The sequence below is a fragment of the Acinonyx jubatus genome, chromosome A3, assembly GCF_027475565.1.
Source record: "Acinonyx jubatus isolate Ajub_Pintada_27869175 chromosome A3, VMU_Ajub_asm_v1.0, whole genome shotgun sequence".
Lineage (NCBI taxonomy): Eukaryota > Metazoa > Chordata > Mammalia > Carnivora > Felidae > Acinonyx > Acinonyx jubatus.
The window spans coordinates 14371270-14388629 of NC_069388.1; the positions used below are offsets into that span (position 1 = coordinate 14371270).

Genomic DNA, 17360 nt, shown 5'->3' on the forward strand with positions numbered 1-17360 from the left:
GGCGGGGAGGGGCCGCCGGCCACCCCCACACCCCCACTCCCACCCCCACCGCCGCCCAGACCCCTCGCCACCGCACTCGCTCAGCCCGGGTCCCTGGGCTGGGGCCTCCACGCCGACCCCCTCTTTCCTGCTCCGAATTCCCCTCCCCACCCCCCCACCCCCCCCCGGACACGTCCAAGCCCTGAATTCTGCGCCCGGAGGGGGGGGCCGGGGCCACGCTCTGCCTGCTTCCCCGTTCTGCGCGTTTGGCACCGTTTGCCATTCTCTGAACAATCCCTGCCCGCCATTCTCGGAAGGATTCTTTGCACCTCTGTTCCCTCCCCGCCCGGACTGCCTGCCCCGCCCCCTTGACAAGCCCAATTCTAGGGTCACCTCTTATGGAAAGATGATAGAATGTGCAGTGGGTGCTTTAGCGCTGTGCCAGGGGCTTTGCCCGCTTCCAGCCCTCACAGCTGTGGGGTGCAAATTATTAGCCCCATTACCCAGCTGCGGAAACTGAGGCTCAGAAAGGTTGAGGGTGCCCGCGGTCACACAGCAGGTACCGGTGCAGCAGAGATCCAAACCCAGATCCCTTTCCACCCCTCCTCTGTTGGAAAGAGTGTCTCTGCTCCCGGGGTCTCCCTGGCAGGTGGTCCCTCTTTTAGGGTGGGTTGGAGGGGACATGGGCATGGGCTCCACCTGATGCCAGGACACCTCCAATCAGCCCCTCCCTGCCTCCCTCAGGTACGCCATTGACCGTGACTCGGATTTGGATCAGATCTTTGATATCGATGCGGACACGGGCGCCATCGTGACGGGCAAGGGGCTGGACCGCGAGACCGCGGGCTGGCACAACATCACGGTGCTGGCCATGGAGGCTGGTGAGCCGGGGGCCGGGGCGGATGTGGGGGGGGGGAGGGACGAGGGCAGAGTGAGGGGCGGGTCTGGGGCGGGGCAAAGAGAAAGAAACCCAGCGCTGATGGCTGAGTTGCAGGAGGCAAAAGCTGATGGGCAGGAGCAAAGACCTGGGAAGGATCCCAAGCTGAAAGGCGAAGAGCCGGTCTTGAAGCTGGCTTCCTTCTTTGAGCATTTATTGAGCACCCATTACATACGAAGCCCTGTTTTAGAGGCTGGGGATACAGCCCTGAACAAGACAGAAAAGCTCCTGTCTTTGTGGGGGAGGGCTAGACTGTCAGCAAACTGATGGAAAGGGTGTACATATGTCAGATGTGTGAAGGGCTAGTAAGAAACCGGGAAGGAAGGCCAGGGAAAGGGACTGGGAAGAAGAGGGTGTTGTTGCTCTTAGAAGAAGTCCTCCCTGAGAAGGAGACATCTCAACAGAGACCTCACTGAAGTGAAGGAGTCGGGCCCATGTCTAAGGGAAGAGTGTTCTAAGGGCAGAGAACAGCTAGTGCAAAGGCCCTGAGGTAGTAGTTTGCCCAGCACGTTGGAGGAGCAGCGAGGAAACCAGCATGGTTGGTGAGGGGCAGAGTGATCAGCCATTGTAAGGTCTTTGGACTCGACTCTAAATGAGGTGGGAATCACGGGATGGTGTCGCCATTTGAGCCAAGGAGGGGCCATTGCCTGACGGGATACGTCTGGTGGCTGCTCGAGAATAGACTGGGGGCTGAGGGGGAAAGCAGGAGCTCAGCTGGAAGTTAACTGTGACAGTGGCCTGAGCCAGGGCGATCAGCCACGGAGGGTGCGAGATGTGATCAGCTTTGGGAGACAGGCTGAAAATGGTGCCACACAATGACCGACGTGGAGGTAAGAGATGGAGAGGGGTCCAGGACTACTCTGAGGTGCTTGGCCTGGGTTTCTGGAAGAGGGCGTGTGTGCGTGGGCAACCGGGGAGGAGTGTGGGCTGGGAGGGAAACGGGGGGGGGGGGTGTCTATGCATGGGGTCCAGATAAGTAAGGCCATGGAAGTGAGGAGCTAAGAGCGCAGGGGTTGACAGAGCCCCAGGAGAGGGGAGAGTGCACTTGCCGGGCCCTGGTCCCCGAGCCCCAAGCCTCCCCCCTCCCCGCCCCCCATCACCTCTCAGGCTACAGGAGCCAGCAGAGCTGTCTGGAAGCAGCCCTGACACAGCAGAGAGACTCTGAGCCTCTGAACCTCGGGTGGGTGGGCGACATTCAGACTTGCCTCTGCACACTTCAGCCCCAAGCCCCTCCGGGCCCGTGTGAGCCCCCCTGCCGGCCTTCCTCCTCCTCCGCCTGCTGGCCCCCTCCCACTTTGCGGGCTCCACTGGCCCGAGGGCCAAGGAAGTCCCTTGGCTGAAGTTCCCTTGGTCTCTTTCAACTTCAGTTTAAAAGAAAATACAAAGCTGGCTCAAACCTCCGTGCCTGCTGCTCCGGAGCCTTTGAATCCACTCCTCCACGGCATGAAAGGGAGATAAGAATGGTGGCTGGAGAGGAAGTGGCGGCTGGACTAGGGGGGAGGAGAGCCCCCCCCCCCTTGCCTCCCTGAACCTGCTCCCTGGGCAGCTGGGGGGACGGGCCTGGCTGCTGGGCCGAGATGCCTCCTCTCCCTGCCCACAAACGCGTGTCCCCCGCTAGCCTGTCACACTGCCTGATACCCCACTCTTGGGTGAAGCCAGTGGGTCTCTTTTCAGAAAGCAGCTAGAGTGGCAGACAAAGTCGGTAACGCTGCCATCGCACAGGAGAATGTGGAGGGGACCTTCCCACAAACATTTTACAACGTTAACCTAATACACGTTCTGGGCTAGATGCTTTCTAGGGGGGACTTTAATTGAATCAGGATCCGTAACCTATCAGCACCCGTTTTACCGATAGGAAGATGGAGGCCCAGAGAGGAAACTGGCCCAAGGATGTGCAGCAAGCCTGCCTGGTTCCCTCTACGCCATTGCCACGTGGGCTCCCTTTTCCTGGTACTCTCCGCAGCCAGCCCCACCCCTCTCCCACCCACCCGTCCCTAGCAGCTGAGCATGGGGTAGATGAGGCTCGGAAGGGAGAAGACTGATTACTGGGCTAGACATCCTCCCCCTCTGAGCTGCAATCAACAACCCCTGCCCAACCTTCACCAGGTATTAATCAATGGGAAAATGAATGGCTCCCCCTTCACAGAGCTGGTGGGAAGATTCAGTAGGATCGCGCATGGAAAGAACTTAGCCTAGTACTTAATAAGTGCTCAATTAGTGGTATGTATTGATCCTGACTCTGTGCACTTGACTTAAGCACCAACCCGGCACAAGGCATTTTACAGTGTTGCCTTCGCTGAATGTTCCCACCTGAACGGCTCTGCCCTTATCCCCAACGTGTGGATGGAAGGTGAAGTCGTTCGTCCACATTCCCAGTCCCAGCCCGTCTGACCCCAAAGCCCGGCTCGCCCCGAGATGCCCCTCGAGTCGCGTTTCTCTGGTGCCAGGCACACATCCGAGAGTGTCACAAATAACCCACCCACTCCAGCTTCTCACCATGGGTGTGAGACAGGGGCAGAATGATTATCCCCACTTTACAGATGAGGAAATAAAGGCTCAGGGAGGAACAGCGATGGCACCATGGTCACAGAGCAAATCCGTGCGGCGCCAGGGCTCCACCCCAGCCCTCCTGCCTCCCAGCAGCCAGCCAAGTGCAATGCCAGTGGGTCTGCCCGCCCATGCCCCCCTGCGGAAGCATCCATTTGACTTGCTCAGAAACCGAGGATGCTGGCAGGGTCACAGTGGCCCCACTTGCTCCGGGCGTAACAAACACGAGGCGACAAGAATCAGAGGGGAAATATTTATACACAGTGGCGGAGCTTGGTGAGCCCCTTTGGAGAACGTTGCACTCGGTCAGGAGCCACTGCCACTGTCATACTGGATTACCTCAAAGACTCCGGAGCCACTTAGTATGCCGGCTCCCCTCTCCCCGAACTTCTGAGTCATCCATTCTGCCCATGCAGACGCTCCTTCCACTGACATTATCTTTAACGTTTTGTAATCATGAAATATTAATGACCAATATTGAATTTAAAGTACAATTTGTGTCTGAATCCTTCGGTGGAAAGGGCAGTTGTAAAGGGACAGTCTTCAAAGAGACGGGGGTGTGGACTTGGAAAGCCAGTGCCAGGGATGGGGGTGCCAGGGGCTGCATCCGGCCCCCTCCCCCAGCATCGTCTGGCCCTACGCTGGTCTGGAGGGGGTGGTCACTAGCTGCCAGGAACAGCAAAGAGTTAACCAGATTAGCAAGAAGCTTCCCCATCTGGGTCACCCCGGGCCGAGTACGTCTTACAGCACCCTGGTTTTTCCGTCATACCACGGAGCTCGCGTTATGATTTACATATGCATTTACGTGTGTAGCTAATCTCTTTTCCCCAGGAAGCGGTACCCTCCATGAGGGCAGGGTCTCATCTGCATCTGCCCTGTTCATGCAGGGCTGGCACTTAGTAGGCGTGTGTAAATATTTACCAAATGGACGGATGAATGGGCTGACCCGCCCAGTTAGGAAAGCAGGGGGCGTGGCAGGCAAGAACTCTGTGCCAGTTGCGGGGTGAGTTTGGACAGGTCAGTCCCCCCGCTCATTGCCTTAGTTTCCTCATCTGTAAAGTGGCACTGTTGTTAGATGGCTGCAAACATAATAACTTTACGATGTCTTTACGATAATAGCCGCTTCTACTTATTTGACGCTTAACGGTATGCCAGACATCATGTCGAAGGCTTTATATAAAGCATCTCATGTCGTGTACATTTTAGTCTGTGCATGTAAAGTGCCTAGCATGGTTCCCAACACACAGTACGTGCTATTTATAGCCAGAGAAAGAATCGGAGGGCAGAAGGAATGTCAGAGATGATGGACTGCAGTCGCCACCCGCCCCCGCTTCATAGCTGGGGAGACTGAACCCAAGGAAGGGAAGCAACTTACTCAAGTCCACCAGTAAGGCCTTATGACTCCCAGTCCAGTGCTCCTTAGGAGGACAACAGAGGGGGATCTGAGGAGGCTGGAGGAAGGAGCAGGGATGGGGGTGAGTGCTTGCAGAGGAGTGAGAAGGTGCCACAAGGACACGCCCCTCCCCCACGTCTACCCTGGGCCAGTGTTTTCTGAGGGCCTCTGGCCACCACCCATCCTGGGCTGGGTGCTGGGACCTGGTGGTAAACAAGGCTTGGCCACTGCCTTCCGAGCTCACGGAGGGGGGTGGGGCAGGGGCTAGACACGCCAACAGTCAGCTAGAACACAAAGTGGAAGTAAGGGGACAGTGGGCACTCAGGAGGAACACGAAGGGACTTGCCCACCCGGAGGGGAAGAAGGCAAAAAGCCTTTCCTAGAGGAGGGCACATCTGAGTTGGGTCTAAAGGGCTGAGGAAAGAGGGTTTGGAGGCTCCAGGCAGAAAGACCTAGAAGCTGGGCAGTCCACTGGCCATTCTGAGAACAGGGAGATGGAGCGTGGCCAGGGGCCGGGGCTGGGGGCCGGCTGCCACAGGCCGGTGAGGCGAGCATGCAGAAACTCACTGGTCCTCTACAGGAAGGGCCTTGGATGTCCTGTGCGGAGCCAGACATCTCCTGGAGACAATGGGGAACCAATGCAGGTCTTTGAGCAGAAGACTGATATGGTCAGATGAGCGGTCCCAACGTTCGCTTGGGTTCATGGCTGAACAGGAGGGGGCTGGCCCGGAGCAGGAAAACAGAGGGGAGGCCGTTGTGAAGACTCAGGCTTAGACACGAGCTGGGGGTGTGAGGGCAGGGCTAGGACGGGCAGGAAGAGGCGCCAGGGGAGCAGAGTCTGGGCAAGAGGCTTGGCACGACCCTGCATGGAAGGGGCTGCTTTGAAAGGCACTGGACTCCCCATCACCAGAGGTATGTAAACCAGGCCTGGGTTCCTCGCGCCATGGGTGCCTCCCAGACTCCTGTGCCATCTGAATACCTAACAGATGATGCCTGGAATAAAGGGTTCGTGACGTCCGTGGAGTCTCCAGGACCAGTTCAGCCCTAGGAAGGAAAACTCTCTCCCACCCAGCCCATTCCACGGTTCCTGTTTCACCCCGAAGTCCCCCCTCACCCTTTGAAGGACTACGCATCCCTCCCCCCAACAAAGTCAAAGCCTCCAGAGGAGGAAGCCAAAGAGATCTCAAAGGCCCGAGAGAGACGAGAGAGACGGGGAAGGGTGCCTAAACCTGGTGGTCCCACTACAGGGGAGTTGGGACAGGGCAGGGGTGTAAGGACTCCGCTTTCGACAGCCCTGACTCCCCTCCCCTGGAGCGCCCCCACTTGCTCACCCAGCCCCCTCACTGGTCTGCACGCTTGTCTTGGCCAGCGGGTAATTGGGATGATAAATCTTCCTGCCCAGCTGGCCAGCTCTAATCAGAGCCTGGTGTTTGGATGCAATTTAATTCTCTCGGGAGAGGGAGGGGCTGGGGGGGGACTGGAGAAGAGGGTCCGGCTCTGCTGCCCACCCCCCACCGCAAGTGAGTGGGAAGGAGGTGCCTTTGAGCTGCCCCCCAACCTCTCTCCCTCCCCTCCCCCTGCCCCTCCCCCCACCCTCTCCCCGCCAGTCCCTCCCTCCTCGCCCTGACTTCTCACTCTCTCTGTGGCAGCCAAGAACTTCCAGGTGCAGCTCCTATTTGTTTTACTGATGAGAAAACCTTAGTCCAAAGAGAGAGGCAGGAACAGGGTCACACGGGCTGACTGGTTCTCAGACGGAGACACCTTGGAGGGGGTGCAGCTCCCACAGGGTCAGTCCATCCGGAGAGGGCTTGGTCTCTCCCTGTGGCCTCCCCAGCATCCCAGCATAGTCAGGGATGCCATAGACAGTGAAATCCATTCCTTCGACAATCTTTACTAAGCACCTACTATGTGCCATGCACATCACGGTAAACAAAACAGAAATTCTGCTTACTTTCCGGTGGGGGAGATCGGTGATGAGCAAGTTCAAGTAAGGCAAAATAGAGGGGGTGTTGGGTAAGCATTATGGAGAGAAAGCAGGGAAGGGAGTGTCTGGTGGGGTGGCAAGGGGCGTATTTAAATATGGTCATCAGGAGAGGTCTCTCTGAAAAGGCATCTGGGCAAAGAACTGAAGGATCGAAGTTGGGGCAGAGCCAAAGAGGGGTGGGTGAGGGACAAAGCCGGGGAGATGATAGCGGCAAGATTGTGTGCGGCCTGCGAGCATGTAGGACTTGGGTGTATATTCTGATGGCCCAGGACTGAGGCAGTCAGGGAGAGCTTCCAGGAGGAGGCAGAGACATTCGTTCAGGACTTTGAGGCGAGTAGGACTCTGACAGCTAAAGACGGCAAGAAAGGCAGTACCGCCTGGTGATTGGAGGCTCCCCCTTTGGAGCCAGACCCAGGTTCGATCCCAGATTGATCGGTCGTTCCCTAGGAGACCTCTCTGAATGGGTTCCTCATCAGTAAAACGCCAATAATACTAGTCTCTACCTCCCACAACGGTTGACACGATGAAATGGGGCAGCACAGACCCTGGCCCACAGCGCATGCTCCGTAGGTGTTTGCTGATGTCTTTCCGGGCAGGCTCACGTTCCTAGGGGTGCCCCTAACAGTTACCAGGCCAGCTCCCAGCTCCTCTTCCCTTCCCAGTGGCCCCCAGCCCTCCAAGCCCGGTCTGGTTCAGATACCAGGTAAGTACCTGCCAGGGGCTGGGGTCTTCCTTGGAGGGGATCCAGGACCTCATCTGCAGCCCGCCCTTCCCCTCGGGGAGAGGCCGTTCCCTTTCCTTCCCATCCCCCTCACCTGATTACTTCCTCGTTGGATCTCAGCCCAAAGGTCACTTACTTCAGGGAAAACGTCCCTGCACCCACCCCGCTCCCGAACCTTTCTCTCTTAGCTCTTATCAGAGTCTGGAGTGATGTCTATCCCCGCCACCAGACTGACAGACCGCGTTGGTCTCGTTCACCGTTAAGTCCTTGGCGCAAAGGAGGCACTCGATTCATAAGTGTCAGCAAAACCCGGAAGTCTCAGCTCCAAACCGCTCAGTCCAATCCCCTGTCCATTATACGTCAGGGGCTCTGAGGCCCAGAGAAGGAAGGAGACCTGCCCACGTGGTACAGCAGTTCTGCCCCGAGTCCAGTCTCTTCCTGAGGCACTCACTGAACTGTCCAGCCTCCTCGGCCGCGCAGGCCCCCAGGGCTTCACCTGCCACCTTCTCGGATTCATAGTGAGCTAGCTCGGGGAGGAAGCACCAGGCCGAAGCACGTTTAATTTTCATTTAGGAATCTGTTAAGGCTGCAGGCCTGCTCAGCTCCGGGCTGTCAATCAGCCTTCCTCAAGGCTGCATCAATTAGTTTAAAAATATTGAATGCAATTTTGCCTGACACAACATATTGCAGCTACTGCAAAATATAATTTATTTTAGAAGAAGAAATAATTAAACTAATTTGCATGTCAGTCAGCTGAACATAGATGCCAAGAGGGGGGTTGAGGCCCATGGGGCACCCAGGGCACCTGCTGCTGGGTGTTGGGGAAGGTCGGCTTGGGCCTGGGTCCGAGCAGTAGCTGTCGCCGGAGGGCCACACATCCAGGCTGCAGGAGAGTCTGCCTGCCTTGTGTCTAGACCAAGCACTGGCCTGAGAGGCAGGAGACCCAGGTCCCAACCCAGCTCTGCACTGACTCGCCTGGGGCTCTGGGCAAAGTCCTGGCCCTCAGTTTTCTCCTCTACAAAATGGGTTTAGCCAGACCTCTTTTACAGGTTGTTTTGAGGTCAAATGAGGTCACAGATACGAAAGTTTGTTATAAACTGGAACGTCCCGCACAGCGGTGAAGGTCAATTAACTGATGGATTCTTTGTTTTTTTCCCAGAAACATTTAAATGGGTAACATTACGAATTCATTATTAGCAATTATCACAAACGATGTTGATCAGGAGGGGTTTGGAGGAAGCCCACCAGAAGTAAGACGTCAGATGGGACTCCCCCCACCCGCCAGTCACCCGGGGCCGTGGCTGGCAACCCTTGGCACACATTAGACTCCTGGAGCTGTTAAAAAACCTTAAGCCTTGGGCATAAGTGCTTTCTCAAGGCTTTCCCAGGCGATTCTAAATGTGCAGCCAGGCTGGAGGCCGCCGTGATGTCATGGGCACCGGAGACCGACAGAGGGCTGGCTCACAAGCTCTGGGGGTGCCAGGCCAGCCCCAAACTCAGGGGGCCCCGGGATAAGCTCTGCAGGTGGCAAATTTGGCAACCTACAGGCACCCCCTTCCCCGCTCACTCAGCTGCCCCGCCTCTGAGATCCCGGACCCTCAGCTATGCCAAAGGGTTCAGGCCTTCCCCAAGTGGTGACCTGTGACATTTTAAGGTAGGACAACAACAAAAACGTAATTATGTGAGGTGAGGGATGGGTTAACTAACCTGGTTATGGGACACGTTTCACGAGATACACGTGTCTCAAATCGTCACATCTTAAACTTACACAAGGCTATATGTCAATTCTGTCTCAATAAAGCTAGAGATGGGGGAAAAAAAGGGGGGGGGAGCCAGAAGAGGCCCAGCAGATCCCAAAGGAATGGTGCAATAATGCGGGTCTCGCCAGCAGTGGACCCAGCCCCCCACCCCCCACCCCCACTCTCCACAGTGGGTCTGCCGCGAAGAAGCTCGCCCCGCTCTGGGGTCCCCCTTCTGCATGGCGCATAGGCTCCATCACCCCTTCCCTCTGCCTCAGCGGGGAGAGAGGTGCCTGGTCCTGGCAGCGGGCCTCACCCTCCCCACCTCCTCTCCTCCCAAATGCACCCACCTTCTGTCTGTTTAAGTTCTCCGGCAGCACGCTCTTAAAAATAACGGCTTGCCGGGCATTCCCAGTCACGACTCCAATCTCCCGCCCCCAGAAAAGCCCCCTCTAATCACTGAAGCAGCAGGTCTGGGTGAGCTGAGAAGATAAGGTGCCCCTGGCTACGGGGAGCTCCAGGGCGGGGTCAGGGTCTGAGTTAATTAAGGCCTCGCCCCCCTCCTTTCCCTGACCCCCGGGAGATGGCTGCAACTGCCTCCCAACCCCATTTCTCTTTGTGTGCGGTGGCCCCTGAGTTCAGTGAAAAGAGGCAGCTGATCAACCTCACTCCCCGCCAGAACTCGTGGGGTTCCTGGCTGCCTGGCAGCTTCCAGGCTCCCCCCAAAATAGCTCCCGGCCAGAGACCCAGCCATCAGGTCACTGCTTGAAAGGGGTGGCTTCCTCTCCTAGTCCTCGAGGTCGCTGGCTGGTAAAGCTTGTCGGTAACGAACTCATGACTAAGATAGCTGAGAGCAGGGCACCAACGAGCACCCAAGAGGTTTGAGGGGCAAGGGGCAGAAAAGGCCAACACGCAGGGTGCTGCTCAGAGAGGACGGGCTGGGACGAGGTATCCTTGAATCACTTGATGTCGTTGCTGAAAGGACCCTTGAAGGATGTCTGTTTATTTAACAAATCCTCATATAGCACTTGCTATGTGTTACATACGCACTTTTAAGTACTTTGCAGATAATTAACTCAATCTGTCCTCTTAACCAACCCATTACTAGGAGCCCCTTTTTGCTGGTGAGAAAGTGGAGGCACAGAGAGGTCGAGCGACCTGCCACAGATCACACAGCTACTAAGTGGCGGAGTTGAGATCGGAACACCTTGGCTCGGAGACCTTGCTCTGAATCACTATGCTCTCCGTTCATTGTCCACATGTGGAAAGTGATGTCGGGGAGGGAAAGGTCTTACCCAAGATCAGACACTGGGTCAAAGACAGAGCCACGCCAGGAATTCAAGCCTCTTTCCGTGAAAGTCCTCCCAGACTTCATTCATTCGTCCAACAGATGTATCAGAACCTACTCTGGGCCGTATCCCACAATGCCGGGGGCCCAGGGATTAATACAACAGGGACCTTGACCTCAAAGACATCACAGGTAGAAGCGTGGGGAGGTCGTGGTTTTGCTGAGGGCCCCGGCCAAGACTCACACCCAGTGGCCTTGTCTTGCCCTTTCAGGATCAGCTCTCGAAAGGGCAGAGGTTTGGGGGTCCAGGTGCCAGAGGCCCATTCCTTTCATGTTTCTCGTGCTTTAGTTTCTCTGCTGCCAAGCGGGGATCTACATGGAACCAAAGCCCAGGATTTCCGCCAGGGTACCTGAAATAATGGATGTGGATACTCCAGGCGCATTCTGTGCGCTCGATGGTGATGGGATGCTGAGCGTAGGATGTTGGCTGATGGCAACGGCCATGACAGTTTTGCTGGGGGTGGGAGTAGGGGTGGTGATATGACGGTGATATGGGTCTTTACGGTGGGACTAATGGCAGTAACGATGGCGCTGGTAATGGGTGACAGCGATGGTGTTGACGACGGTGATGGGGCGGCACTGGGGGTTATGGTGGCGGAGGTTGCCATGATACATGATATGATACCAGGGGTGCCAATGCCAAAGGCAATGGTGGTGACGGTGACAGTGACAGTGACAGTGATGATTACACTGATGACCTAGTGGGTGGTGATGGATGGTGACGGCAACAGTGCTGGTGACCCACTCATGCCAGACGTCCTCAGTCCTGATCCTCCTACCTGCTTGATCAACCCACAGATCTCTCAGCATGACCCCGCTGCCTAGTCTGGTCCTAGCAGCAGATGGGGGCTTGTCTAGATCTCGCACTGGATGCCTCTCACCCTGCTCCTGTGATCTCGCTGCAGACAATCATGCCCAGCTCTCCCGGGCATCCCTAAGGATCCGAATCCTGGATGTGAACGACAATCCCCCGGAGCTGGCCACCCCCTACGAGGCAGCGGTGTGCGAGGATGCCAAGCCAGGACAGGTACACTGAGGGGCTGGGGCCGGGGGCCTGTTGCCAGGACTGGCCGGGACACCCTCTATCCAGGTCCAGAGTAGGCTCAGCCTCGCCTCAGCTCCCTGCCCTGTCCTCACGCTTCAGCTTATCCAGACCATCAGCGTGGTGGACAGAGACGAGCCTCAGGGCGGGCATCGCTTCTATTTCCGCCTGGTGCCTGAAGCACCCAGCAACCCTCATTTCTCCCTGCTTGACATCCAAGGTGAGTCACCTCTGAACCACCAAATCCTAGGAGGCGTGGAGGGAGGGGCCTAGCCTCCCCTTCCCATATTATAGGGGGAGAGGCTGGGGCACGCAGAGGATCAGCGTCGGGTCCAACATCACCCAGAAAATCTGGGCCAGGCTGGAGCTGTTAGCCAGCCCACTGGCCAAACCCTGGAGCACAAGCTGGGGGTGAGTTGGCAGAGTGGAGAGGGGGCACCCCAAGAGAAGAGAATGGAAAGATACAGAAAAGGAACAGATGAGGAGTGGGTTGGCCAGAGTCCTGGATGGAAAGAGCCCCGGGTCTGAGTGAAGATTGAAATAGCCCACGTGCACACACTCCCACCCTTCAGTTTAAAAAGCTCTGTGTCCCACTCATGTTTCTCTTTGCCTCCTCACGGCCGTCCTGGGAAGTGGGAGGTGGTTTTCTTACCCCTCCTCCTATTTTGCCCCCTGTGATGAAACGGAGACTCTAAGAGGAAAGGGGCCGGGGGGCCGGGGTGGCTCAGTCGGTTAAGCATCCGACTTGGGCTCCGGTCATGACCTAGTCGTTCGTGACTTCTAGCCCCACGATGGGCTCTGCTGTCACCATGGAGCCCGCTTCAGCTCTGCTCCCTCTCTCTCTCTTGGCCCCTCCCCCGCTTACGCGTCCGCGCGCGCGCGCGCGCGCGCGCGCGCGCGCGCACTCTCTCTCTGTCTCTAATAAACATTTAAGAGAAGGGGACCCACCCAGGGCCATGCAGGGAGTCAGTCAGTGGTGGGCTGGGATTCCAAGCCACCCCTGTCTCAGATCCAGCACGCTTCCTGCTTTAGCTCACTCACCACCTTGCAAGTGATGGCCCAGCCTGAGCTGATTGCACTGTGAGACATCCCTCAAGAAGCCTCAGTCTGAAACTTTGAGGAATGAGCTACGGGAGGGGGACTGTCAGTGCGCTGGGAGTGAGGTCCCTGGCCCAGGCTCAGCCAGGGCCTCTCGGTGCAACCCCAGCAAGGTCTGCACCTCCCTAAGCCTCCGTTGTGTCATCTGCAAAATGGGGCTGAAAATGCCTGTCCTCGCCCTTTAGCTCGGCTGAAGGTGGCTAGGTGGCCCCAACGAGATGAGGGCTACCAAGGTATATTGTTAGTACCCAGAACGTGTCATTTCCTGCTTTCAGCAATTATTTATTGAGCGCTTATTGAAACACGGTGCCTATATATCAGGCAGTATTCTAGGGCCTGAGAATACAGTGGCGAACAAGACGAAACCCCTGCCCTCATGGAGTTGACCTTCTAGTGAGGGGAGGTAGAAAGTAAACAAATAAATAATATGTCGGGCATACTAAGTGGCTGGAACGTGGGTCATGCAATCTCCCCAAGAGTCTGGACCTTGTTTTGTTCAGTGCTGGGCCCCGAGTGCCTAGAGCAGTGCCTGGCACATAGTGGGTGTTCAATCAAACGTGTTAAACAAAACGGGGGAAAGTAAAGCCGAGTAAGAGTAGGAGTTATCTTACTTTTTTTTTTTTTTTAACGTTTATTTATTTTTGAGACAGAGAGAGACAGAGCATGAACGGGGGAGGGTCAGAGAGAGGGAGACACAGAATCTGAAACAGGCTCCAGGCTCTGAGCTGTCAGCCCAGAGCCCGACGCGGGGCTCGAACTCACGGACCGTGAGATCATGACCTGAGCCGAAGTCGGCCGCTTAACCGACTGAGCCACCCAGGTGCCCCGAGTAGGAGCTATCTTAAATAAAGGGGTCTGGGAAGCCCTCTCTGAGGGAATCAAGAGTGGTGGAGATCTAAAGGAAATTAGGGAGTAAGTCATGCTGATAACTGGACAAAGAATGATCCAGGTAGACAGAACAGTAAGTGCAAAGGCCCTGAGGAGGCAGCAGGCCTGGGATGTTCAAGGAACAGGAAGCCTGTGTGGTTGGAATGAGGGGATGCCAGGACTAGGAGACCAGGCCATGTTGATTCTTTCTGACCCTGGAACATCTCTGGGATCACCCCCGAGACCTTTACAATGCTTCCCTCCAAAAGAAGGGACGTCAGTGGTCTCGGAAGCCAGACCTTCTGTATTTCCGAGAGTCATGTTAAAAATATCTCACAACCAATCAAAAGGGACACTGACCATAAATAACCTGGCACGGGACCCTAGAACCCTGCTGGGCCCGGCTTCACCCCCTCAATGGCTTGATTGTTGGGGGTGGGCATGGCGAAAAGGCTAAGACAGCAGGGAGGGACGTGGGACACTCAGAGTCATAGCTATTTGAGCCTTTCTGGAAGTATTTCAATATTTTAACAACGGGCAGTGCCTTGCCTGCTCATTATTCCAGTGGTATCCTGAGTTGCCCCGGGAGACACAAATAGGCCTGGCTTAACCTCATCAAGTTCACAAGTCTTTCCAACCCAAGGGGCCTAAAGTTCTGTCCCAACTGCCTCTCTTTGATGGGGAGCCGCCAGGAGCTCCCATCCGGCGCGACCACCTGGTATGAGCTCCAGGAGAAGGGTGGCGGGCCGTGTGTTGAGCTCAGCACAGCCGCTGAAGGGCTCCTCCGCCAGCCCCCTAGCCCCTTCCCACGGCCTGCCAAGCCCCCTCCTCCTCACCGTATAAATATCCTGGGTGACAAACAGCTACCCCAACCCATCTGTTTCTTTGTACACATTTGTAGCCAGTTTGGAAACGTGATTTATAAATATTGCTTTCCCAGCCAGGGATTAACACTGATGTATGTCAGGCCAGATGGATGGATACGGTGCTGGGCGCAGATCCTGCCTGGAAGGGTGGGGTAAGGGTCTGGGGTGGCCAGCGACTTCCCCAGGTGAAGCCAGCCACTGCCCAGGAGGGCAGCTCGGGAGGTTCAGGGATGATGCCCAGGGATTCCCCTTTGTCGAGGAGTGGCAGGGACCAGAGCTCTCAGACCATATGGCTTCGTGGCCAAAGACAGCAACCCCGAGAAACAAACATCTCTCCCCTCCTCTGTTCTTGCTTGGGAATTTGAGGCTGAGCCAGAGCCAGGCACTCATTTTTCAAATCTGTCTACTTCTCTGTCCCTCTGCAACCACTATCCTCTCACACCTAAAACACACAGTGTCTTCCTGACTGATCTTCCACATCCACTCGTGTTTTAGATTAGAAACTCCCTTGCCCCACACATAGGCTCAGCGAGGGCAGGGACCATGTCTGTCTTGTTCAATGCTGTATCCTCAAGGGCTAGACTGATCCTGGCATACAGACGGTGCTCAATTAGTATTTGCTGTGGGATTAGTCTCTTCTTTGCTTAAAACCCACCAATCAGTGGCCTCCTGCTGCTTTTAAGAAAATAACCCCAATTCCTTACAACGGCCTCCAAGACTTCCCATGAGGAGCCCACCCCGACTCCCAGACTCACTTTGATTCACTCTAGCCACTCCTTCATCCCTCCAGTCCCAAAGCACTGCTTTAGTTCCTTGAACATCTTGTGCTTCTTCCGACCTCAGGGCCTTTGCATGGGCTGTTCCCTCCCCTTGAACTCATCATTCAGGGCTCAGCAATAATATCACTTCTTCCAAGAAGATCTCTCTGACCTCTGAGACCAAGTCAGGTCCTCCGTTAGGTGCTCTTCCTGTACTTTTTCCTTCTTAGCACTCACCATGGTTTGTAACTGTAGACTAAATTGTGAGTTTATTTAATTAACATGTTTCTCACAGTAGGATCTGAGCTCAGATCCAGGACTATGATTGGTTCAGCTCTCCATTGTTTTCTTCCAGCGACTAGTAGGGTACTAGGACATAGTACTTACTCAGTAAAGATTTATTGGATGGATGGATGGATGGATGGATGGATGGATGGATAGATGGATGGATGGATAGATGGATGGATGGATGGATGGATGATTTAATGGAAAAGATAGCTATGCCACCAATTCACGGACTAAATTCAGACAAGTCACTTCTCTCTGAGCCTCAACTTCCACGTGTATAAAATGGGAATAATGTCACAACACTTGGTGGCTGTGATGATTAAACATCACTATATATTTCATGCATCTACACAATCCTTGATGCATAAAAAGCATGCAGTCAGCACAAAGGAGTCCCACATCATTTCCTCTTCCTCGTCTTGCTCTCGAGCCTCCTTTCCTCCCCTGGGGAAGGCAGATATTTTCACAGCCGGGGGTGATTCTCCCTCTGACGGGGAGGCTGGAGTCGCGGCAGAGCTTGAGGAGCTGACCCGGGACCACCAGTGACCTTAAACGTTGCAGGTCATGCAAGTGTCATTCTTCAAGTCTGGCTCGGTGCCAGGGGAGAGTCAGGCACACCCGAACCTTACGCCACGTGACAAGTCCTGTAACAGAAGTGTGCGTGGCACCTGCATAGTCAGAGCAAGGAGGGACAAGCCATAAATCCTTCCTTTCCAGGGAGGCAGAGAAAGGAGGCCACGGAAAGGAGGTGACATTTAGCTGGAGCATGACAGATGAGGAATTTGCACAGGCAAGAAGGTGGAGTGGGCCCACCCAGAGAGTGGGCACGTGGGCCGCGTAGGGAACAGGGGGTGGGGCACAAACGACTTAGCGGCCGGCAGCTACTGAGAATTTCTCTGTGCCGGGACCCATTCTAAGGGTTATTCGTGAATGTCACCATTGACCCTTCACACTTCTGTGTTACCATCTTTCTCGGTTACAGATGAGGAACCCAAGGCCCAGGGTAGCTTAGTGAGCTCCTGAGCTGGCAAACGATCGACTTGGCATTATTTTTTAACATTTTAGTGGAAACTTGAAAATATGTATAAAAGTAGATAGAATCTCCTGAAATCTCCTGATACTCATCCCATGAAATCTCCTCATCCCATGAGCTTCGACCCATGATTCATCTTGTGAGAGCTCCATCTGTAGTTCATAGGTGTGCTCAAGGTCACAAGCCAGCTCTTTTCTCCTGTATCGTGCCCACGATCAGGGGAGGCCAGGACTAGGGGACTGAATTGGGCTAACTGGGGCCACCAAGCCAGGGAAGGGACCCAGACTGCTGAAGTCTGAGGTCAGAGGGGTTAGCGGGGAGACTGTGGGGGCAGGGAGAAGGACGCAGGAGTGAAGCCCGGGCCCTGGGCAGGAAGGCAGGGCCCCCTTGTGTGGGGCTGGCTGCAAAGGGCGGGGGCAGCAGCCAGCCGGGCTCTGAGTGCTTCTGTGTCACTGCACCGACGGCCATCAAGGTGATGGAGGCTCAGGGGTGGCCTGGCCCGTACAGGAGAGGGACGGAGGAGTCAGGAAGGGCAGTAGAAGTGGGCGCCACCTACCGCGTGAGCCCACGCTCGGAGGCTCGAGCGCCACCGCCGTCCTGCCTGGCATCCCCGGGAACCGGCTGGCGTGGTGCAATGACCACGGCTGGTGTTAGTTCGCTGTCATCTGTGGTCACACGTGTAGAAAGGAGACCTTGGTGCACTAGGGTCCCCTCATCAGGCCCCAGGGGCCAGGTCCCAGCCCTCCAGGCTCAGCCACTT

At 55.8% G+C, this 17360-nt stretch overlaps 1 protein-coding gene across 1 annotated transcript in view; it reads left to right on the forward strand.

The window, feature by feature from the left end:
• CDH22 (cadherin 22) overlaps positions 1 to 17360 on the forward strand; it is a 120735-nt gene that overhangs the window by 98415 nt on the left and 4960 nt on the right. Inside the window, exons 8-10 of the mRNA XM_053199878.1 lie at positions 724 to 860; positions 11554 to 11675; positions 11793 to 11910. Coding sequence (XP_053055853.1) covers positions 724 to 860; positions 11554 to 11675; positions 11793 to 11910 — 377 coding nt within the window. The remainder of the gene's footprint in view (positions 1 to 723; positions 861 to 11553; positions 11676 to 11792; positions 11911 to 17360) is intronic.